Raw genomic sequence first — 24,977 nt, forward strand, 5'->3', positions numbered from 1 at the left:
AGAGCCAGATTCGAATTCGGAAGATCTGTCAATCCTGTCTCGCCAGGAGTACAGTAGAGAAGACTGATCATTCTGATAATTTTTTGGAACATTAGGCAAAGGTCCAGATGTAGATTTGGTGCTGGATATCTCCAGATTGTCAGCAACATAGAGTTCTTTATGTGTTGTTGCCATAGAAATGTCGGAGGCGCCAAATTCCTCATCTAATTTGGTGTTGTTTGAAAAGGGAACAGGGAGTTGTACTGATGTCTTTCGATGGGATAAAGAGCTGTTGGATGTCTTTAAATATTGTGCTCTAGGCTCAACTGTCCTTATATTTTGGGTAGAAATCTCAGTTTTTATAATCATTAGCCTCTTCTTCAGGTCTTGTAATTCTAGGCTTACAGAGTTCTTTTCTTCCTTAGGGCAATTAGTATTTCTAGTGTTGAGCTTGGTTTCCTTTATCCGCATTAGCTTTGACTCTATGCAAGGGACCAATTGCCTCCTAGTTTCGTCCTTAAATACCCTCACTGGGCGGAGAGAATGGAACCACCATAGGGTATCCTTTATCTCCATGAGTCGAGATGGGAGGGTTGATGACCTAAAGGTCATAAATAGGCGCATGGTGTTTCTCAAGGTAGGCAGGAAGTGGAAATTTTCTAGATCTACATTTCGGTAATGGTAATTCAGGAGCTGAGACAAGGACATAGTAATTTGTCTGCGGTTCATCCACCTATGAGTGTATCGGTGAATCTCAAGCATTATCTGGTTCGTTTGCAAGACTTGACAGGACCTCACTTCATCCATAGTTTGAGTTGGTGAGTTGTTAACAGAGTCATTTCTTATTATCCTTTTATGCCCTTGGGCATTTAAAGGGGAGGAACTAGTATCCAATTGTTTCTCAATGTTAACTATTCTGGTGAGGATTTCATCTAGTCTTTGGAGAACCAGAACCATAGTTTCTGCAGACAACATGCAAATCTCTTGGTAGGGGTGTGTATCCTGAATTGGTTGAAAGCAGGCTCCTCTGATATCTTGTTCTAGAGGCATGGGTGGATCAGCGTTAGGAATGGGAGGAATTCCTCCTGCTCCTGCTCTTGCCCTCTTGGACGGATTAGCTTTTTCTAGGAGGAGGGGGGTCGGGTCATTGACATCCTCCTTAAGGGGGGGTGAGGTTCCCCCAACGTTGTTACTCACTGTTTGTTCTATTTGCTCTGTTTTCTCGGTTTTCTCAACCTGCTCTGTTTCTGAGCCAGGGCAGATGGCATTGGCTCTCTGTCGATTTTTTGTTTTAGAGGAATTGTGAGTCTCAATAATGGTCTTCTGGCTCTTTGCACCTCGTTTTCTCCTTCCGGCAGGCATTCTCAATAAGGAAGTGACAATTGGAGGAGTGTCACTCCTCCAATTTAAGTGAAGGCAGGCCCAACAGCACGGGGGGGGGGGAGTGCCATTGCACCATCACACAAGTCTACACAGATATTTAGAGGATTGGTGTGAATTTTATTGTTATTTTAACTTTCCAAAGGTTTTAAATTATTGTTATCAATTCTTGGTATTGATAATTTTATTGTTTTAACCACTTTGAGGGTTTTTTTACAATCAAATGGTGTATAAATCTTATGAAATAAAGAAATATAGCAAATCTGGATGTGTATTTTGTGTAGGGGATAATGCAAGAGTTGCACAACAAGCCCCATGATCTCTGAAGGGTAAAGACACAACTTCCTTTAGAATGGCTGCATGTTCAGTCAGTGGAAAAAGAACAGAATAGGCGTTAATGGCAAAATTGGGGTGAGATTCATCCAGCCCAACTCTAGTCACAGAAATCTAAGGGTGGTTGTTTGGTTATCATATCTCTACCATCAACATTTGCAAATAAATTTACATAATAGATGAATAACAATATGATCTTACTTACTTTCTCTATTTCTAATTATCAGTTGCTCCCTGTTGTTCAGCTCAGGCCTCAAAACAATAATATAACATTTGGGGAAAAAGATGCAACCCAGTAACCCAGCACTGGAAGCCAAGATGGAGAAAATCTCCACAGCCACCATGTATTTTCCTATGGTGCTCAAGTAGGTTGGAACAAAGGACAACCAAACACTGCAAAACACCAACATGCTGAAAGTGATGAACTTGGCTTCATTGAAACTGTCAGGTAGCTTCCTGGCTAGAAAAGCCACCATGAAACTGAGAATGGCCAGGGAACCCATATAGGCTAAGACACAATAAAACATGGCAGCTGATCCCTCCTTACATTCCAGTATGATTTCCACATTCAGTGAGTCCATGTTTCTATCTGGGAATGGTGGGGAAGTACTTAACCAAAAAATACAAATTGCAGCTTGGATAAAGGAGCAGGAAAAGACAATAGAATTTGCCAGGCCTTTCCCAACCCATTTTCTCATGCTAGATCCTGGTTTGGTTGCCATGAATGCCAGAACCACGGTGATGGTCTTTGCCAAGACAGAGGACAAAGCTACAGAGAAGATGATGCCAAAAGTCATTTGTCGGAGGAGGCAAATAATCTTTCCAGGCTGTCCAATGAAGAGAAAAGAGCAGAGGAAACAAAGGAGGAGGGAGATGAGGAGGATGTAGGTCAGAGTCTGATTGTTGGCTTTGACTATGGGAGTGTTATTGTGTTTCATAAATGTTCCAAGTACTAAAACTGTGATCAAAGAGAAAAAAATGGCCAAGACAACTAATATGATCCCTAAATTTTCTTTGTAAGAGAGGTAACTTAAAACCTTGGGAATACATTGAGTTTGGTAATTGTTGGGATACTTATCTTCGGGGCATTTGACACAGGCATCCATATCTGAAAAGTACAAAAAAGGACACAAGCAAATTGAATAATTTCCCAAAATAAAGATAAAGAAAATAACAGTAACAACAGCAACAACCCCCACAACAAAACAAAAACACTACACAATATCACAGCCCAGCCCAGGTGATGGGCCCTGCCCTCCCCCCATTTAAAAGTAGTCATGCTTCACTTAGCCATATAGCTTCTGGCAATGTACCTTTGAATGCTGACTTCTTTAACCAAAACATTGGCATTTCCCAAGCAAAGAGCCTGAATCTTTCAAGCAAGGGAGGGAAATAGGATAGTAGTCTAATCAACAGGGCTATGTTTTGTGGGGGTGAGAGGTCTGGGGTCTGACGCTATGCACAGAATCCACGGTTTGGATTTACCTCATCTTACTGACCTCTAACCATAGACAAATAAAAGGGGGGATGCTAATTTTATAGTTATTTTTAATCCTACATATTATAAAAGGTTAAAAGGTAAAGGACACCTAGACGGCTTTCAGGCCTAGGGAGCCGGCGTTTGTCCATAGACAGCTTTCCGGGTCATGTGGCCAGCATGACTAAGCCGCTTCTGGAGCAACGGAACACTGTGATGGAAACCAGAGCACATGGATAATCCTTGCGTGTAACAGCCACTGTTTCAATACAGCTTATTTCACATTATTTTCTCATGTGACCATATGTATAATGTGCTTTTGACTTGCCATTTATATTATTTGTGGATTATGTTTCCTTTTTCATCAACTAAAACTTATTCACTTGTGTTCTGTTGATATATTGCAAATAAGACATCCCCGTAACGAGTGATTGGTTGTTAAACCCCTCTGGGAATTGTAGCTCTGGAAGGGGAATAGGTGTCTCCTAATAAATCTCTGCACCCTTAAATTTCAGTCCCAGAATACTTTGGTGGAAGCTACAATAGTTTAAATGGGACGCGGGTGGCACTGTGGGTTAAACCACAGAGCCTAGGGCTTGCCGATCAGAAGGTCGGCGGTTCGAATCCCTGCAACGGGGTGAGCTCCTGTTGTTCGGTCCCAGCTCCTGCCAACCTAGCAGTTCGAAAGCACGTCAAAGTGCAAGTAGATAAATAGGTACTGCTCTGGCGGGGAGGTAAACAGCATTTCCCTGCGCTGCTCTGGTTTGCCAGAAGTGGCTTAGTCATGCTGGCCACATGACCCAGAAGCTGTACGCCGGCTCCCTCGGCCAATAAAGCGAGATGAGCGCCGCAACCCCAGAGTCAGCCACGACTGGACCTAATGGTCAGGTGTCCCTTTACCTTTACCTTTACAATAGTTTAAAAGGCTGTAAATGTGGTCATTGACTGTCTTACATTGTATCCTATCCGTCAGGTAGCAGATAAATGAAAGAGGACTTTGTCTGGATAGCATTTGAAATACAGGTTGGTCTGGTTGGAAAGAGGAAAGGTAGCCTCTAACCTAGCCATGTAGGATATATGTTGAAGAGGTACTATGGCTTCAGATAGGGCCTTCTCAGTGTTTATGGCACTCTCTGGCAAAGGAGGTCACCTTGCCACTTCTTATACAAACAGGCACCACTTCAGCTGTTGAATTCCAGATGCCACGATCCCTTAGTCCTATTTACTTACTTACTTTACTATTTCATTGATAGGCTCCCTTTCTCCCAAGGATCTGGAAAATTCTGTTTTGTGAACTGACCTCATAAATACTCAGGGGATATCCAGTACATTCTCCAAGCAAATATACTACATATGTATGCTATGGAAATTTATTGGTATCCTGCATCCTACCTTTCTGGCTAGAGATCATCCCTTCTGGACATGGAGCACAATCATAGCAGCAAAATTTCTCTCCTTCCCTCTTTTTCCTATTGTAGCCAGGATAGCAGTGGTCATTGCACACAGAAACAGGCAGCACCTTTATGGGATAAGCAATAAGAGTTTAAGTGCTCTTCACTTTCCACCTACTTCAAATATGTGAGTAGGTCCAGCTCCCTCCGCCCCACTCTTGCAAGCCATTTCCACCACCTCCATCTTGTTGGGGGGCTTAATGTATACAGCTAGTTATATCAGCCATGTTATATCAGCCATGTCAATGGATTTAGAAGCACACATGAATAGAGAAGGCTCCCTGCCACACCAAGCCACCAAAATATGTCATAGAAAGCCGTTGAGAGCACAATGGACAATTGCAGCCAATAGACTTATTTCCACTACACCCATCAAATGATTCCATTCATGGGATTAAAAACCCGAAAAGGGTCCAAGTATCTTGAAAACTACTGTTCTGAACATAGTGAGCTATTGAAATCGATGGTATTAGAGAGTCCAACCATGATTTTAAAAGGGGAGGTGAGATGAATTTGGAAGGGAACTTGAGAGGCTTGTCATAGCCTGCCTCAGAGATGAGACAAACTATACAAACTATCAAAAACAATATTTATATAGACATGAAAAAACACATCAAAGTCTTTTTCAGCCAGGGATGATCCATCTCATTCTCGCTCACAGAATCAGAAATGGGGAAAGTATATAATGTAGAGACGTTCTTTACCTATAGGATAGCTTTATATGCAGAAGCAGCAGGAAAGTTACAGAATAATTTTTGAGCTAAAATAGTGTCAACTGCCAACGGGATTTTTAAAAATCTGAATTATTTTGGGGGACTAAATTTGGGGGAACAAGTTGAGAGAGAGAACCTCTCCAAATGCCCTATTCCTTGATCACAACAAACAAAGTTCAGTTTTAAACAATCTTAAGGTTGGATAATATGCAGGTCTGAACACTTGATATATTTTAACCTACTCTTTGAGTGTCTTGTTATTTTTTAAGATTTCTATGGCAAGGGTCATTGGTAGCAAACAATAATAACTTTACATTCTGAACTTTGATCTTTTTATTGCATAGTTACAAAGAAAGAAAGGAGCTATGCATTTAACCAAATGTCTCACTTGGTTGAAGGTTGGGTGCCATGTAATTTCGTCTTCATTAATGGTTAACTCTTTGCCAGGAGGAGCCTGAGGTTCAAGTCTTCCAATTTTTACTCTTACCACTGAGCCATTAGAGAACATCACCCAGTTTGTAACGTCAAAACCAGCAACTAATTCTCCATTGTCATCAAAATGCACAGTGTCCCCTGCACTGTTGTTGAATAATAGGTTACTCAGAAAGTGATGGATCTAGTTTGGAAAAACATATGAGCAAAGGGACAACAAAGCCTTGAAATGATTTCAACAAGTGTCACAAAGGCTTATCTCACACTTTTAAATAAACATATTTCTGGTGACTTTATCTACCTGCAATTCTAATCTGTTTGTTTGTTTGTTTGTTTGTTTGTTTGTTTGTTTTTAAACCCACTGTTATATGAATTGCCTATTATATGAATGCCTATAATCCAAAATAAAATAAAAATACAGCTGCAAACATTTTTGTGTGGTAATGAATTATTCAAGTATACAGCTCCTTTCTCCCCTTAATCTAAAGTTATCTGGGTTTTATTATTCTTGTGTTTTTATAGTACTGGGTTGTAATTACCTGCCATGGTTGCACATTTTGAAATACCAGCCTCTCCCCTTCTGCTATTCTTCTCCTTATGGAGTTGGATTTGTATATGGCCTGCAAAGCATGTGCCACTGCATAGACAGCATTGTAGACATTGTAACTATGGCCAGTCATGTGCATTTCAAAGAGAATTCCGGGAAGGGTTTCCAGCTTCTCCTCTCCAGTGCAAGTTTTCATTTCATCTTCCTCCTCCCTCCCTTGAGAAATGTTTAATGAACAGCTGAATGCCGGCTCCCAGAAGTCTTGGATAAAACCATCTCCTTTGGCCCATGAAGGACTTAATATCTGAACAAACTTTTGGAATCCTAATGGCTGGTTTGAGTGAACTGTGAAGGATATGGAACCATGGAAAGTTTGCATATCCCAGTTCTTCTGTAGTGCGTGTGCCGCAAAATCCCAGTGGGATGTGACAATCCACACTTTACCCAGAGGTGGAAAGTCACTTAAGGGTGCTACAAAAAACAATGTTATTAATATCTGAAAGCATGGGTGTTCTCCATAAATAAAAAATACACTGGGGTTTCTCTCAAAGACAACTATATAATTTTTCCAGTTCTGGAAAACATAGTCTATCATCTCATCCACATAATTCCATTTTGGTATTCTTATGGTGAAGGCGTGGCAGATGCCATTCTGGGAAAGGATTGGCACAATTGTCTGTAAAAACCTGTCCCCTCTATCATCGTCCACAGCCACGAGCCCAATCCATGTCCATCCAAAATGGTGAAGTAACCTCACAACTCCCATTTGCTGGTGAGCTTCATTTGGGACCATCTGGTACAAAAATGGTAACAGCATATTAACACCTTGTAATGGCAAAAATGATCCATAAGTGAGCTGGGGGTGGAAATGTTTACGTTAATTTTAAATCCTAGAGTTGCAGGAAATCTTGTAGGCAATCTCTTCCAACAGCCCATGGAAATCCAGAGTTCAATGATCTGCCCAAGTCACTGCACACCCTCTGGTTGAAGAACTTCACTGAGAACACACACCCCTTAGTAATTTATTCCATTATGTATTGCAATGGGCCACTTGGCTCAGATGCCAGATTGAGAGGTTTGTTTTGATAACACACTGAGCTGCCACCAGCACATGTCTGCTCTCCTGCCACTGCTCTGCCTCAGCCCCAATTGCACTGTCAGGAGAAACACCTGCCACAAGGTGCGACTTCCTGAGGTGTGCCATGTGGACAGCTGACTAGGCTAGTGAGACCTAGAGCACCAACTAGGCACCAGCCACACAGAGATTTAATAACAGCTATGTTGATAGAGCCCTCCGTTCGTTCTATCTATCTAAGTGAAAAACAAACAAGCATTACAGCCCTTAATGAATCACAGTATATAAAATCTAATTGTGAGTTTGGCGACAATTCTGTCTACCAATAGCTTTGCTTACTTTGACTTACTTTGACCCATTGGCTCTGCCTGCCCCTGATTCGGCTTGCTCTTAGATGCCCCACTTGTACAAATGAGCACCACCATTATTGCACATCTGGAGTAACAATGTTTCTTGTTAGTTTCCTGTTCTAAACATGCACTGGTTCTTCAAATATTTCTTCTATAATTTATTTTGTGTGCTCTTGATCATCGCTGTCTGTAGCCTTCTTTTGCTACACCACAGAGAACTGCTCAAAGTACTCCACATGATGCTGACTAGTGCAGAGCAAAGTGGTATTATTGCATTTTATAACATACAATCTATGGTTCTATGAATGCAGTCTAAAATTGTAGTAAATCTTTTTGCAAGCATAATATGCTTCCTCATATATCCCCTTTGATCACCTGTTATTCTTGGGGGTTCTCCTTCATTTTCCTAAATGAAATATGTCTCATTTGTCTCTATTAGATTTACTTATGTTAGTTTCAGCCTAGTTTTACACTGCATCAACATAATTTTGAATTTTATTCAAGCCATCCAAAGTGCTAACTTTCCCTCTCGGGTTTAGTCATCCACAAATTATCAACTTTGTCTGGCTCATTGAACATTTTTTTGAAGATGAGCCCTGAAGCTGCCCAGTTTAAATCCCTCCCAACGTTGATGAGGAACCATCAATGCACACTCTTTGTGTACAGTTTTTTGATGTGGTCAGAATCCACCAGATTGTATGGTTAATTTACATGTAACCTATTTGATAACCAAAATAATATGGAAACTTAAATCAAATAGTTTGTTGAAACCCAGATAGTGTACAGGCAACAACCATTTTGTGCAGGGGTTATGTTTCTGACCCATAAGCCCACTCTGCCCCACTACTCCCCATTATGCCCTTGCACCCTTTCCACCCCATTTTCTGGTTGTGGCTATGCACACAGTTGCACATCAGTTGGATGTGTTGATTGGCCACACGTTTATTGGTTCTTGCCTGTACCACGGTTGTGAAATCTCATTCACACAGCTTACTTGTGGAGTCTTGTAGATTGCTGAAAGGATGGTCACACTGGCAGAGATTTCAGAGATACACCCTCCAATGAGTGCTATCAAATTGTTCTGTTTGTCACACTTGAAGTTGGGGATAAACCCATGTTGTGTGGAAAGCAGGTTCATTGTCGCCTTATAAGTCATCCTTGCAGCATAATAGCTATTGAGGATGTGGAACCCTAAAGAAATATTTGATAAAATGTTGGGATTCTCATTGATCTCCTTGACAGCAAATGCTAAGGCCAGGATGTGCTGATAATTCTTTGGGACTGAACTGTAATGAGAGTTAAAGCTGTTTAATAAAGCTATAATAAGAATCACAGCAAAAGCATATATGCACCCTACCTCAGCACTCAACTGCAAACAACCAAGTTTTTGATTGCTCCGGATTATAGTTTTGGGCTAGCAAACCATTTCAAATTTTCCCCAGATTTTGGCACCACACAAGGCACTGATGAAATTTGAGACCCTGAGGTCTGCCACTGGGGAAAAGAAACATGTTGTTATCTCTATAATATGGCACTAAGAAATTGAAAACTAAAAAGATGTAGGGTTTTGTGGTAAAATAAAGGTTTAATCCACCAAGTTTTCTTTTCTATAGGAGTAAAATAGAAAAAGTACAGAAGCCATTCATTTTTACTACAAGTTTAGGGGGTCCAACAATATATTGTAGAAAATGATAAATAACAATTCCAGTCACACTTTTGTCACACTACAAATAAAGCACATCATTCCTCGATGACTTGCTCCAATCATGACCAAGTGAGAGATAGAGATGTCTTACAAAGGCTCATCGATCATCGTCTGTGAAGGCTGTTCCATGAACGAGAGGGTATTATAGTGGAAGAAGACTTGAGAAACTATTTCACCGATGAGAAGGTCTCCGGACTGATAAAATCCATGAGGAGTAGGGAGCGGATCATCAAACATGCTGAGATTAATACAATGTGTGTTGCATACAGTATGACACAGCCAGACAAGAAGGAAGGCCACCACTAGCACGATCCTGTTCATAAAACTTCCCCTCCAATGATAAATTCCCATATTTCGAGAGTTATCAGTTTTGTTACAGTCTCGATTGAATGTGGAGGATTTTGTTGCTACATAAATTTACAGCATGACTGGTTAGGTAAGCTGTGAACTGGTATCCTACTTGTTTACTTAATAATAGCTCCTTGTTCATCAGTGTTTCAAACAGTGCTTTTTCATCCTGAGAGAGAGTATGAATTACAAAGTTATTGCTGTTTTCTTTCTTTGAAAAATACCACGTGAATCTCTTTTGGTAACTCATTCCCTTGATGGGCAAAGAAGCAAAATGATAACCATGTGAATTCTCTGTCGGTTTGCCCAAATCTGTGAGGTGGAAATCAGCAAGGAAGAGGAAGTATGAGGAACAAATATTCTCACAGGATCACTTTTTCTGGTTAAAAATCATGGTGGAATCAGTTGTTGAAAGCATAACCTAACATATAAAAGGGTATGGTAATGTCTGAGCCCTACATAGTCCTAGATCCAATTCTAAAAAGCACAAGGGTTTTATTGCTCTTTTCAGGTGTTTATTTTTGACCTTGCTTACTGGCTCTGGGTGTCCATTGCGTCAGAGAAAAGCAGCAATTTTGATAATGATATGCATGGTTATCATTTCTCCAGTGTGTTTGGAGTTGCAACTAGCATGACAAAATTGCTAATGGTTATTTTCCTGGATTCTGCAGCTATTATTATCTTCCTTAAGAGATAATTAGTTGCCAGTGAGATTTTGTTCAGTTTGTATTGCCTTTGCCAAGAATCAGCTAAGTTCACACAAAAGTAATTCATATTTGGCATAAATCTCACTCTGGGCATCACTGGTGGTTTAGGGCTTTGAAAGTGGGTGTCAGGGACTGGGTGGACAAGGAAGAGTGGTGGCAGCCAGTGGTCAAGGAGGCACCTGTGGGGGGAGGGGACTTTGAACCAGGTTCAGACGGATGGGACAGCCTGAGGATGAAGGCTTTTGGATTTGGATTTGATATCCCGCTTTATCACTACCCGAAGGAGTCTCAAAGCGGCTAACATTCTCCTTTCCCTTCCTCCCCTACAACAAACACTCTGTGAGGTGAGTGGGGCTGAGACACTTCAAAGAAGTGTGACTGGCCCAAGGTCACCCAGCAGCTGCATGTGGAGGAGCGGAGAAGCGAACCCAGTCCCCCAGATTACGAGTCTATCGCTCTTAACCGCTACACCACACTGGCTCTGGTTGGCTCATGGTTGGCTTGAGCCAACCATGGACACGGATAAAGAAGAAACAGGGGCTGTGTCTCCTACTCTGCAATACAGTCCTGATTAAGCACCTTCCCCTCCCCCATTTTCAGCACAGGGATGAAGAGTCGAGAAAAGACTAAAACAATTAAGAAAAGCTGAGTCACAGTGAAAAAATGCAATGATGGAGGTATAAATAAGGGGAAAGAGGGGCCGGAATTTTAGTTTCTGCAACTCACTTGCTTATCTGATGGATGTGCCTTGATTACTGAGCAATAAAATTAATTACTGCAAGCACTGTGTCTGGTTCTGCTTACAGCATTGGACCACAGACAGAAGCCCTTTTCTGGCAGCCTGACAGTGGGATCTCAGAAGCCTTCTATTGTCTGAGATCTTGGGGGCAACATTACACTGTGGCATGTTGCAAGAGGGAGGAGGTGAGGCCTAAAAAGGTCTTGCTCACATTGCCCCTAGCAAGCTTCAGACCCACCCTCAGTGTTACTGCCTCACTAGAACATTTCAGTTGCTGGTTGACAGGGTCAGAACTGATCCCCCCCCCCACCTTAATAGGTTCCTTGGTTGGTGTTTTTTCACATTTCCCTCTGTGACTTAAGGCTTACTGTTGTTAAATCATGAGTGGACCTCTGTATATTGGTGGAACTTGCATTGGGCAGGATCAACATAGAAAAGGGTGCCTGCAGCATAGATTGGCCGTGGCTGGGCTGTCACATAGTCAGATCCTGGACACCTGACTTACACCACACCAGGGCTCAATGCTGGATGATTCCCAGAGAGGGCATTTAGGCCATTCCCAACTCTGATAGAGGGCCATTCCATCAGGAAGGGCAGGTGCAATGGGAAATGGGATTCTTGCCTTGCTGCCATGCCAATCCCACTTTCTGCTGCACTCAGTAAATATTTGGCTGGATTGTGGACCTGCACAACCCATGGGGAAAGACTGAAGTATTAACAGGATAACAAATTAACACAACTACTTTATGGGATTAAAATTTTATTTGATTACAGATGTAGATAGGCTTTGATTCAGGAATTGTGCATGTATCCTGAATTAGCCTTTGGGTTGAAGGTGGAAATTTGCTTAAGGTTGTGCCTGGGTTAAGGACCACCTCAAGACAGGTCAACTAAGCTGCCTACTCACCAGGCTGCTTTTAGAAGTTCTATAGCCCATCTGCCCTCCACTTGGCTTCAGGACAGAAACTTTCACCCAGACCCCTGTGATATCATGCCTGCATGGGGTCAGGGTGATGCACCAAATTACCACCGCATCTAAAATTGGACAAGGATTCCACCCAATGACTTATCTGCCAAAGAACTGGGAGGTGGCTTTGTAAAGAGTCTTCACTATGGCTGACCATCACTTGCCAACCAGAGATTATGGGAAATTAATGATTTTGCTTTTACTTCCTATGGTACCATGTCAGGCCTGCCACACCTTTACAATACTTGGAATAGCAGTAATTCCCCTCCCAAAGGATTTTCATCCCCATCATTGGAATGGGCATTATGCACTCACTAGCAGATAATCTGTACCAATTTTCAGAAATTTCTAATCAGCCCCTTCAGCAGATGACTTGCCAACACCATAGTGCATCTAAAGAGAGACGTAGGCTGTCTACTGCAAATTCACATGGAGGAAGAGTTGGAGGAGGAGTAGGCTTCTAAAGCCAAGTCCCCCACCCATACTTCCCTATTGGCTGTGCGGTGTTCACATCATTACCCTTAAACACTTCCCTTCAGAAGCAACTAGTGCTCCTGAGTCATGTTTATTAAGAGAAGGTGAGGGGGAAGCTCCCTTATATGCAGGACAAACATTATAATGTGCTATGGAAATGACAAATCCAAGGGACAACTTCCGGGTTGGCGCCTCCGGACAATGGCGGAATTCCTCTGATCGGGAGGAATTCGCTGCGTGGACATTAGGGTCTGGCCACCACGGCGAAGGCGGGGACCCATAAAAATCACAGGCGGGAGAAGCCTGTGAACATGGGATTCGGCTGGCACCTTTTGCGCCTCCCCTACTCGCGGGGAAACCCGGTTTCGGGGATCCGGAGCGACGTGGGGTGAGTGGCGCGGTGCTTTGAATTGATTGCTTTTTTCACGGAGTGAAGACGCATTGCTGTTGCCGGAGACCGCTGACTTTTTCCTGTGGACAATTTGATCTTGAAACAACTACAGCGGAAAATTGGATTTTAAAACATCTTAATTTGGCACCGAAACGGGGAGGTTTTAAACAGGAAGTCCGCCTCCCCCTTTTGTAGATAGACTAAAGCAAAGAGGTTACAAGCTAAAGTCTTGGAAAGTCTTCTGTAAAGAATTAAACTTCAATCGGCTAAAATCATTAAACCCCCCTTGGAAGCAGGAGAAGAGGGGGGAAATTTTAGATCGCCTAAGCCTGCAGGAGAGAGAGTGAAGAAAGATAAATTATCACCATTTTGAACCTGGAAACGGGTTGCCAATAAGATTGACGTTTTGAGAAAGTTCATTGACTGTGAATAAAACGTATGTTGTGTGATAGTTCAGAACTTAACTGGTTAAGTGTTCTGAGCTGTGCGTCACTTTCTGACGTCAGCTGTAGAAGCTGGGAGGAGTCTGTATTCTTGTTGTTCTCTCTGTGTGTCTTGAGAGAGATGGACATGTTTTAACATGGCTGAAAGGAGCCCTGGTCTTTTATGGGCTGAAATGTTCCAATAAAGTGCTGTAAATAGACGAATCTGTCTGTGTATGCTTGCATGGAGCAAAGGGAGAAAAAGACTGTTTTACAACGCTGCGTGTTTCACTCTGCTTAAAGCCGTGACTGAAGAGACAGCAGAAGAAGCGTGCCGGACCGCTGTAAGTGATTGATTGGGATCGTAAAGCTGTCTGAGATCGCGGCTCCATCGATCAAGCTCAGAGATCGATTTCCGCATAGGTTATGGAAGGTCAGACAACGCTCGTAAAGCAGTCGGTGTGAGCTCCAGGAACGCTTTGAAGTCAGCGTGGATGCCGGTGAGCAAGAATGATTAATTGCCTGCTTCCGAGAGACAGTGAGAGCTTCTGATACAGAGAGCTGGCTGGAGCTGGAAGCTGAGACGCAGCTGCTGTCGTTTCTCCACGGAAGGGTGAGGCAGAGAAGCTGTACCTGATCGTAAGTAAGCTTGGGCCCCCTTGGGAGAACGGGAAGACATGGCAGACAGCCACGAATCGTGGTCGGTTCCCTTTGAAAAATTGGACGGGAAGAACTGGCAGGAATGGAGCAGGAGGCTGAAGGCTTGGCTGGTGGCGAAGGGGCTGTGGGAGGCTGTCCAGGGACCCCCCCTACCCACACCAGCGGCAGGAGCTTCAGCGGCAGATATAGCAAACGCCCATGCCTCTCAGAGACGTAACCACAAAGCTCTAGGAGCTATTGTGCTGAGCTTGGATGGCTCACAGCTGCCTTTAGTAGAGGGGCTGGAAAATGCTTGTGAAGCCTATCAAGCGTTGGAAAGGGTGCACCACAGAACCACTGCTGGGGCAAAGATACACACCACCAGACGCTTGTTTGAGATGAAGTTACGTCCTGGGGATAGCGTCAGAAAGCATGTAACTGATATGATAGCTGTTTTTAATCAGCTGAGACTGTTACAAGTCAACTTTTCAGAGGAGCTGAAAGTGTACATTCTGCTCAGCTCTCTGGACAAGAGTTATGACAATCTGTGTCTAACTCTGGAATCGATGGATCCCCAGAATTTGACTCTGAATTACGTAGCAGGACGTTTGCAGGATGAGGAATTACGACGACAGAAAGAGTGCAAAGTTGGCACCGGGAGCTCTGGCAGTAAGGGCGGAGCCAGGCCAGCGGAATGCACGGTTCAGGCCTTGTCTGTTCGCCGTTGCTACATCTGCAACTCACCAGATCATCTGCGTCGCAACTGCCCCCACCGGAGCAGAGAGCCGATGCAGGATGTTTGCAAGGACACTTCCCATGGGAATCAAGCGGGTTTCCATGGCAACAGGCCTGGGAAGACAGGCAGGCGTGGAACTGAGCCAGGTGGTCGTGGTAAACAACAGGAAGAGGCTTATCAAGTCTCCGCGAGTATGGCATTGTTCGAAGACGGCCGAATGGAAAATTTCGAAATGGCTTTTGTAATCGACTCTGCAGCTAACCGCAACATGGTTCCAGAGACCCCTGCAGGCGGGATGTGGAATTGCACGGCAGTTCCGAAGGGACAGACTATTACATTCGCAAATGGACAGAGAACTAAAATTTCCAAGAGCACTAATGTATTTCTTTCTGTTTTACAGGAGTCAGTGGATTTTTGTATTGTTCCGGAGGTTCATCACTGTTTATTATCTGTGCCTTATTTGTTAAATAAGGGGTTCAAAGTTTGTTTTGAAAATGATGTCTGCACAATCTCCAGAGGAGGGAGGTTACTGGCCAAAGTACGGAAGGGACAGAATGATCTTTTCATTCTTAAGACGTCTCTTGGGGGTGAGGGGAAGGTTGAGAAAGCACAAGCGTTGCGTGCTACAGTTCCCAACCAGCGTGCTACAGTTCCCGCTCATGTGTCATGTGCTTGTGTTTGGCATGGGAGAACCATTCATGGTTCTGTAGAAGACTTGCAGGTTCTACCCGAGGTTTCCACAGGTTGTAAGATTCGAGATTGCAGAAGTGCCATTAACTGTGACACTTGCAAGCAAGCAAAGGTGAGAGGGTGCAGTTACCCAAAGGTGGAACGGGTTGCCACTAAACCTTTTGAGCTGGTTCACATAGATTTGGCCGGTCCTGTCAAGGAACCAAGTCTGGGAGGGGCCAGGTTTCTGCTAACTTTTTTGGATGATTTCTCACAGAATTCCTGGACTCTTGGTCTCAAATCCAGGGAGGATGCAGCACAGCTGATCAAGAGCTGGATTGAGGGGGTGGAACAGAGATTCTCCACCAGGGTTCAAGCGATCATCAGTGACAGAAATGCTAAGTACACTGGTTCTGCTTTGCAAAAGTTCTTTCGACAGAAAGGGATACTTCACACAGTTACTTCTCCCCAGCAAGGGGGGGTGGCAGAGCTGCGAAGTGGAGCTCTGGTTAAAGCTGCACAGGTGATGCTGAAAGAAGCTAGGTTACCTCCTGAGTTTTGGCTGGAGGCTACTAGGGCTGTGTCATTCACCTGGAATCGTGTCTACAACTCACTGGTAGGTGACACGCCGTATTCTTTGTTAAATGGCCGCAAACCCCAGGTTCACTTTCTGCGCACGTTTGGGACTCCTGCGTATGTTACTGTGCCCAAAGCTTTGCAAGGGCCAGATGGAGCCAAAGTCCAGAAAATGATCTTCTGTGGGTATGAGCCAGAAGCCCGTGCATGGCGATTTGCGTACCCGTCAGGTGATCAGAGTAAGGTGCTGATCAGTAAACACGCTGAGTTCTGTGAGGAGGATGTAAAGTCAAAGACTCCTGTCAGGCGTGATGTTCTCTCAGAATGTCTCTCTGATCCAGAAGACAGTTCTGATGAGGCAGAGGAAGAAGAGGCTGAGTCTGCTGATGACGACCAGGTCACTGACCAGGGTCAGGAGCAGGATAGGGAATCTCCAAAAGCTGTTAAGAGATTGCCCAAGAGTGAGCCTAGTTCTCCTGTGAGTGTAATGGAGAGGATTCGAAGACGCGTTAAGTCAGAGGGGGAGTCCTGGGATGCAGAGGACACACCTGCTGATCAGAGTGAGCCAGAGGAAACACCTGAGTTTGTGCCTAGGAGATCCAGTCGCACAACTAAGGGTATTCCACCTGAGAGGTACCAGGCCACAGGTACGTGGGTAAGTTTCGCACAGTGCGATTCTGAGAGTTGTGAGGTGATTCCACAGATGCCTAACAGGTACGCCAAGGTAGGGCGCAAGGCATTGGGGAAGGGATTGATCTCACAAGGTGTTGCTGAAGATGTTACACAGGTTTTGTCAGAAAGCAACGCAAGGGGGTGTGTGATAGTTCAGAACTTAACTGGTTAAGTGTTCTGAGCTGTGCGTCACTTTCTGACGTCAGCTGTAGAAGCTGGGAGGAGTCTGTATTCTTGTTGTTCTCTCTGTGTGTCTTGAGAGAGATGGACATGTTTTAACATGGCTGAAAGGAGCCCTGGTCTTTTATGGGCTGAAATGTTCCAATAAAGTGCTGTAAATAGACGAATCTGTCTGTGTATGCTTGCATGGAGCAAAGGGAGAAAAAGACTGTTTTACAACGCTGCGTGTTTCACTCTGCTTAAAGCCGTGACTGAAGAGACAGCAGAAGAAGCGTGCCGGACCGCTGTAAGTGATTGATTGGGATCGTAAAGCTGTCTGAGATCGCGGCTCCATCGATCAAGCTCAGAGATCGATTTCCGCATATGTTGACGGATAGTTAAACAAGAGAAATATATTGTTTCCATTGTTTCCTTCTGCGCTCAAAAAGGAGTAAAAGTAACTGAAAATTGAAACTAATTTTGTTGCTGGATCTGCGTTTAAAAGGACTGATATAAATAGAAATTGTTTCCTCTAGAGGGAGCCTTTGAAACTGTTACAGGAGTGGAGCTGGGGAATTTCACAGCTGCAGAGATAAAAGACATTGAGAATCAGGGATTGACCTTGAACGGGTAAGAATGTTGACAGAAGAAGCCTTAGTGATTGCATTTTGCAAGATAAGTGCTTCATTGGAACAGCTTCATAAGAAGACGGATGTTATGACTATTAAAATTGATAATCTGGGACAAAAAGTGACTGACTTGGGACAAAAAGTGAACATCTATACAGAAACTACTCAGGAATCAATTCAGGAATTTATTTTGACATGGCAAGTTGTGGAGAAGGCGAGGGAGAAAGTTGTTGTTGAACCTCAAGTAATACAAGTGGAGAGAGCCCCAGCCTTACAGAGGCAATCTGATGAATATAAATTGTTGCCTTCTATGACTGAATTTAGAGAAAGTCAGATTTTGAGGATTGGAGCCTCGCTTGGATTGGAGAAGGAAAGATGGACAGATCCCCTTATGCAGGGATGTTCTGGCTTTGGGGATCTGGATTTGTGTCAGGAGGAGATTGGAGTTGTGGGGGCCTTCAGTTTTGGAGGGATTTTGAAACACGTCTTGAAATATCTTTTGGACTTTAGTTTCGACTATGGAGAATGGGCTGACCTGTTGAGAAGGAATAAATACATTGTTAGGTTGGAGCTTCCCTGAGATCTACTCCTCAGCGCTAAAGGAAGGAAATTAAGAACAAGATCAGCAGAAGATAAAGTAAAGCGTATGTATAAATATGAAGAAGATCTGCAGAAGGGACATGGAAAAGAGTTAAGAGCCTTGGACAGAAGATCACCAGGTTGATGGACCATATGGAATTGATAGAAAGGACTGGCAGAATCCGAGACCAGGGAGAAGAGACGGTGGAAGAAGATTGGAAAAAAGTTTAAAAGTTATTTATAGAAATATTGTAAAATTAATCAGTGTTAGAAAAATGTTGGAATGAAATTACATGGCTTTAGTAGAAATGATATAAGGAGTTAAGTACAAATAAGTTTTATGGTATTAATGGTAAGATAAGGTTAAAATAAAATAAGATAATTATATGACAGAAAACAGAGAAAGATGGAATGGATTTGCTGAAATAATTAATAACTAGAATACAAGAAAGGGAGGTGTGAGGAGGTCGATGAAACAAGTAAATGAAAGACAAAGATATGGAAATATTGGATGTGTGTTCAATTGTTTTTGCTTTTGCTTTTGTTTTGATGTATTGTTTTTTGTTTTTTGTTTTTTTATGTATTGCAATGTATTGATTTGTTTTGTTTTGATCTTTCTTCTTTTTTCTTCTTTCTGTAATCTTTAAAATTTTAATAAATATTATTTTTTAAAAAAACAACTCCAAGGGACAAGAGCACCTCTGTTTAATAATTATAGCTTTAAACATGCTTTCCAGCTAGTGTAGACATTAGGCCTGTTGTTTCCCGGTGTCAACTACAATTTTTTAAAAAATTAGAGCGGCGTTAGCTACCATATCTTCAAAAACACTGGTTTTTAGTCATACTGTGTATGGCAATTGGAATGGTGATTTATTAAATCATCACATGTCAATAAGGATGTTATCTCTTATCAGATCCAGTTGACTTATTTCATCAGATACACTATTCCAAAGGAACACATGGGTAAAATTTTCCAAACCATGACAGACAAAGGGGAAAAAAGAATAAGTATTTTTTCCAATTCAGTTTCATCCCACGGCAATAAAGGCTGGTCTTGAATACAAAACAGAAATTGGCTTCAAGGACAGATGAAGGGAAAACAGAGGACGTCAAATTGTTCCAGAAACAGTTCTGGAACCCTGTGGAACTAGAATAATCTATGTCAGCTAATTTACAAAGCAGGTGCATTCATCATCTCCTACTGCAAATATATAAAAGCCTGAGAGTGGAAGTCATGTTGGAAAGTTACTCTGCAACTTTGGTCCACTCTAAGGGTTGCAGAATGTCCACAAGCATCAGTGAACATTTCTCTTTATTAGGAGATCTCTTTTGTTCAGTTCTGGCCTCAGCACAATAATGTAGCATTTAGGGAAGAAGATGCAGCCCAGAAGCCCAGCACTGGAGGCTAAGATGGAGAAGATCTCCACAGCGACCATGTATTTCCCTTTGGTGCTCAGATAGGTGGGAAGAAAGGATAACCAAACACTGCAAAACACAAGCATGCTAAAAGTGATTAGTTTGGCTTCGTTGAAACTGTCAGGTAATTTTCTAGCCTGGAAAGCTACAGTGAAGCTCACAATAGCCAGGAAGCCCATGTAACCCAGGACACAGTAGAACATAGTCACAGACCCCTCATTACATTCAAGTACAATTTCTTCAGTCACTGAATTCATGTCAATATCTGGAAATGGAGGATTAATTGCCAGCCATACGGTACAAATAATTCCTTGAACAAGAGAGCAGAGAAGAACAATGGAGTTGGCCACCTTTTTCCCTACCCATTTCCTCATGCTACTTCCTGGCTTGGTGGCCATGAACGCCAGAACCACTGTAATGGTTTTTGCTAGCACAGAAGACACAGCTACTGAGAAGACCATGCCAAATGCAACTTGACGGAGGAGACACATAACCTTCACAGGACGGCCAATAAACAGCAAAGCACAAGGGAAGCAGAGCAGGAGGGACATTAGGAGGGTGTAGGTGAGGCTCCGGTTGTTAGCTTTGACAATAGGAGTGTTGCGGTGGATTATAAAGGCTCCTAGCACTAGAGAAGTGATCAAGGAAAATAAAAGTGCAAAAATAGCTAAACTCATCCCCAAAGGGTCCTTATAAGACAAGAAGGTTATTAGCTTTGGAATGCAGTGATCTTTTTCCTTGTTTGGATAATGATCTTTTGGGCACATTGTACAAAATTCTGCATCTGAAAAAGGAAGATGAAAAACATTTTCAGATCTTGCTTTTTGCAGTTGTAGCCAAGAAGCTAAGAATTGCATTTAGGAATAGTATTTCCTATTTTTAAAATAGGATTTCCTATTTTTTATATTTCCCCTTTTTAAAATCAAATCATGATGTCTTCCTTTTAAGACAAAAGTGTGTGCTTGTGTTAATGCACAACATTCATGGTATGCTCTGCACCCAGCTCCCCCCCACCCATGTCCTGACATCACACACTCAACGTTTGCCCACACAATCATCCTCACAACCTGGCACCTCTGACTTACTCTAAAATATCCTCACAGCTTGAACTGCCTAGGAAAAGAAAAGGGCTGCAGAAAAAGACACTACTCATTTATCTGGTCAAATGCAGCACTCGAGCATCACCATGAATTCAAAAACTACTTCCCTTTAAGAAAGGTACCTAGTATTGTGCACCAATGCATTTCTTTCATTTCTTTGGTTCCAAGGTGAAAAGTGCCCATAACTACTATTTTGAGTTGGTTGATATCAGGATAGTTTCCAGGAATACTAGGTAAAGAACTTCTCGGCCAGTAATTACTACCATCACCACCTACAAAGCACTTGAACGAAGAGGACCTTTGTGCCATTGCTACCACACTCTTGACTAGATGTACCCAACAGTGCAGAATGTTAGACGACTCTGGGTGCTGCATATTCTACCTTTCTCATGAGACATCTTCCCTTTTGGACACGGAGCACAATCGTAGCAGCAAAATGGCTCCCCCTCTTTTTTCTTCTTCTGGTAGCCAGGTTGACAGTTGTCGTTACAGAGTGAAAGGGGCATTACCTACTCAGGAATGTGAATAATTAGCATTGAGAATATATATTTATCAAATAGCATGATAACATCACTATCCTCTCAGTATCATCCTTGGATTCTGTCATATTAGTGCAGGTGCTCATGAGGTGTTAAGCAGTGTCTTGAACTGGGATGGCCAGTCTTTTTACTTTCTTTGCTGGTAGCATTCCCTGTCTTCATTAACCTAGTCAGACTAGATTCCATTAAAAGGAAGTTGGAATAAAGTAGGGATGAAGAGAACTTAGAGGAACTTTGTTGTTTTAAACAATGGCGGAGGTTTGTTTGGGTATATTGAATGTATATGCACAACACACCCAAAGCTCATCCTTCTCTAACTGAACTAGCTAACTGAAAGGCTTGCTCTCCAGACTCTATTCATCTTAAAGATACAGTCATATGTATCAGCATGGGCTGCAGAATAGAAGAGAGGAGGAGTCAGGGAAATGTGTGGTGGTTTGTGTGCAAGGGAGAGTAGAGAAAAGAAAGGTGGAGGGTGGAGGTAAAAAGGAGTGAATGTGAAAATTGGGGGTTAAAGTGAGTTGCAAAAAGAAGAGAGAACAAGGAGTGTGAATGGGCTTGAATATGAAAGCTAGTGTATCAGGGTCTGAATAAAAGCTCCCAATAAGAGCAGTCTACTTGAAGAATGGAAACAAAAATGTAATGTCTTGTCTTTGTCTTTTTGTGTCACAAGTCACTGATAAAATAAACACAGCATTAGTTAAAAACACATATCATTGTTATAATATAATATCTTTAAAAAATGTACAGAGAAATGTTTATATTTGCAGCAGGAAAATTGGAATATCCTATACACACTCACACACTCCATTCATCACAGTGGGACTTCTTTGCAAGCAAAAAAAAAGAAGAAAAAAAAAGGCCAATATATTTTGCCAATATATACACTCTGAGAAAAAGACTATAGAAACATACTGAGGAACTGACAAACGATTGTTTCTCCTCTCCCTCCCTCCTTTTGTTTTATGGCAGCTAAAGGCAATAGTGTTGTCCCACCTGGTTAAAACTTCTAGGCCACACAATGGCGCCTTCATCAATGCTCAGATGTTTGCCATGAGGAGCCCAAGGATTCATTCTCCCAACTTTCATTCTAACAAATGACTTATTGGGGAAAGTAATCAGATTTGTAATATCAAACCCCATTGTCAATTCTCCATTCTCATTCAAGTGCACAGTTTCTCCTGCAGTGTTGTTAAATGAGATGCTCCTCAGAATAGGATGAAGCTAGGTGGGATGGAAAAATAAATTAGTGTTGGAATTGCATTAGTATCCAAGATATTTCCTCTACCCTTGTATCCCACTCCATTCACTTAGATTTGAGGGTGGATATTTGTCCATAGGGTTAAATACACTCTGTGAATCACAAATGCATTTTAAAATTTGTGTCAAAAGTTCCCCATAATTCTCTTCCCTTAGAAGGAAAGCAAGCCCTTCTAATGCATTTGACATTTGTTGAAAAAAATTCTCTTCTACCATGCCTTCCCAAGATTTCAGCACTTTATAATTCTTCATTTTAAAATGTTTTTATGATGTTTTCTTATCTTTATTATGTAGGGAAATGATGCTCCACTCATACTACTTTGTTGTTGTTCATATTTTGATGTTTTGAAATATTCAGGAAAGGGTCATATATGTTGAAATTTAAATGAGAGAAATTCCATTGGTTTCTGATGTCCAAATGTCAATTTCAAATTACACAATTAAATTCAACAGCATTGAGACTTCATGAGGAATGGCTACAGATCACATACTCTTGAGACTTACAGCCTTCTCCAACTGATGACCTCCAAATGTTTTAGAATACAGTTTCCATAATTTCTGACCATTGTCCCTGCAGACTGAAAGTGATGGGAGTCATGGTATACACATCTGGAAGACATCAGATGGGTGAAGGCTGCATTAAGATCTTGTGCTCTCATGATGAAGGCAGAATGCTGAGAAAACTACTACCTTCCATGGCTGCATAGTTTTAAGCTGTAGCTTCCTTCTTTCCACCGTGACTTTAGATTTGAATATGGATGAGTACATGGCATGTACTGAATTTGATAGAGCCTGTACAGCATTGTAGATACTGTAGCTGTGGCCAGTCATGCTCATTTCAACAAAAGGCCCAGGAAGATTCTGTAGCCTCTCTTCTCCAGTACAAGTGTCCACATCATCTCCATTAAAATGGGAATTTGGAAATGAACAGCCAAATGCTTGCTCCCAGAATGGTCGGATGAAGCCATCTCCCTTCATGAAATGAGGGTTTAGCTTTTGAAGAAAATTTTGGAATCCTGGAACCTCATGTGAGTGGGCTGTGAAGGCTAAGGCACCATGGAAGGCTTCTATATCCCAGTCCTTGTGCATGGACACGGCTACAAGGTCCATCTGGGCTACCATAATCCACACTTTACCAAATGATTTCCCATACTCAGATTCTCCTTCATGCAGCAGTCCTCTCAATGTTATCATGGTCAAAGTTTCTCCATAGACAATAATAGTGTTGGCTTTACTTTTTGTAACATCTGCAAATATTTTGTTCCACTTTTCTTGCAAATTTAAGAAGTCACCAAAAAAGGCATTTATAGGAGTTTTCTCGGTGAAGGCAGCACATATGTGGTTCTGAGAAAGTATTGGTAGTAGATAGCTCAAAAATAATTCTCCTGTTTCATCATTCATCGTCATTAGACCCACCCAAATCCATTTGAAATGAAGAAGTAGCTGGACAATTGCCTTGTACTGATGGGTTTCAGTTGGAGCCATCCGATACAAAGACAGTGAATGAAAGTGATCCTTCAGCATGGGGACAAAATCACCATAGGTGAACTAAAATGGGGAAACATTCAGGAAGTTGTTTTACAAATTAATTTGTAAACCTATAGATGTGTTTGTGTGATTTTATGGAAAACTGAACATTCTGTTTAAAATTAATATAAGATGTGAGTTGCTTGTGAAGACTGCTCAGATACTTCATTCAATGTAAAATGCTCCCCTATACTTTAAGGAGTGGATTTAAGGAGACGTGAATATTTTATTTATTTATTTATTTATTTATATTTAATAATATTCTATGCTGCTCAAAATAAGTATTAAATTGATTTACAGAAGGAAGAATAAAATGCACACCATGAAAATTTAAAAGCAAAAGCAGGGCTTCTTCTCAGCCAGAACTCAGTTCCAGCTCCTCTAAGGTAGGCACCATTGCCATTAACAGAGAGCAAGGGAAGTGTTCGTGGTGAGTTCTGGCACCTCTTTTTCTGGAAAAACAGCACTGGTTTCAGCCCTGAGAAACTTACACTTTATCCATTTACAGTTACATTATTACTTAAAAATGATTTATGAAACTTTTCTAACTGCCCACCTTTACTTTCCAGAATTCTTTGAATACTGGCTAAGATTTCAATGTTTGTGCTACATTTGTTTTAATTGAATATACATCTGCACAAGCAACCACACAACACCCTCCCAGAAAGGCAATGGAAAGACAGATAATTTGTCCCAGTTCTAAAAACCTGTGGAAATTTGTAGATGTCCAAGATGGCAGCCAAATGGTGGGTTGTTTCAGCGCCTAGTCCTCCTATGATTCCGATTAGGTTGTTCTGGACATCACAGGTATAATTGGGGACAAATCTGTACTGTGTAGAAAACAACTTCATTGCAACATAGTAGTTCCGCTTCTGACTGAAGTAGCTGTCAATGATGTGGAATCCCAAGGAAACATTAGGTAATATCTTGGGATTTTCATTAATCTCATTTACAGCAAATACCAAAGCCAGGACTTGCCGGTAATT

General features: G+C 42.1%; 2 protein-coding genes across 2 annotated transcripts; both read right to left on the bottom strand.

Moving 5' to 3' along the window:
* Positions 1-1,889: 1,889 nt before the first annotated feature.
* Positions 1,890-9,679, bottom strand: LOC309326931 (vomeronasal type-2 receptor 26-like; the record flags this gene model as incomplete). The annotated part of the gene is made up of 6 exons (XM_081835960.1): positions 1,890-2,800; positions 4,562-4,688; positions 5,722-5,949; positions 6,305-7,168; positions 8,732-8,909; positions 9,534-9,679. The coding sequence occupies 6 exons, from the start codon at positions 9,677-9,679 to the stop codon at positions 1,890-1,892; spliced, it is 2,454 nt and encodes an 817-aa protein (XP_081692086.1).
* A 9,765-nt stretch (positions 9,680-19,444) lies between these two features.
* LOC309326932 (vomeronasal type-2 receptor 26-like) lies at positions 19,445-23,865 on the bottom strand (the record flags this gene model as incomplete). Its single annotated transcript, XM_081835961.1, has 2 exons — positions 19,445-20,349; positions 23,277-23,865. The coding sequence occupies 2 exons, from the start codon at positions 23,863-23,865 to the stop codon at positions 19,445-19,447; spliced, it is 1,494 nt and encodes a 497-aa protein (XP_081692087.1).
* Positions 23,866-24,977: the final 1,112 nt, after the last annotated feature.

This window comes from Podarcis erhardii, assembly GCF_964252035.2.
Source record: "Podarcis erhardii genome assembly, chromosome: 13".
Taxonomy (NCBI): Eukaryota; Metazoa; Chordata; class Lepidosauria; order Squamata; family Lacertidae; genus Podarcis; species Podarcis erhardii.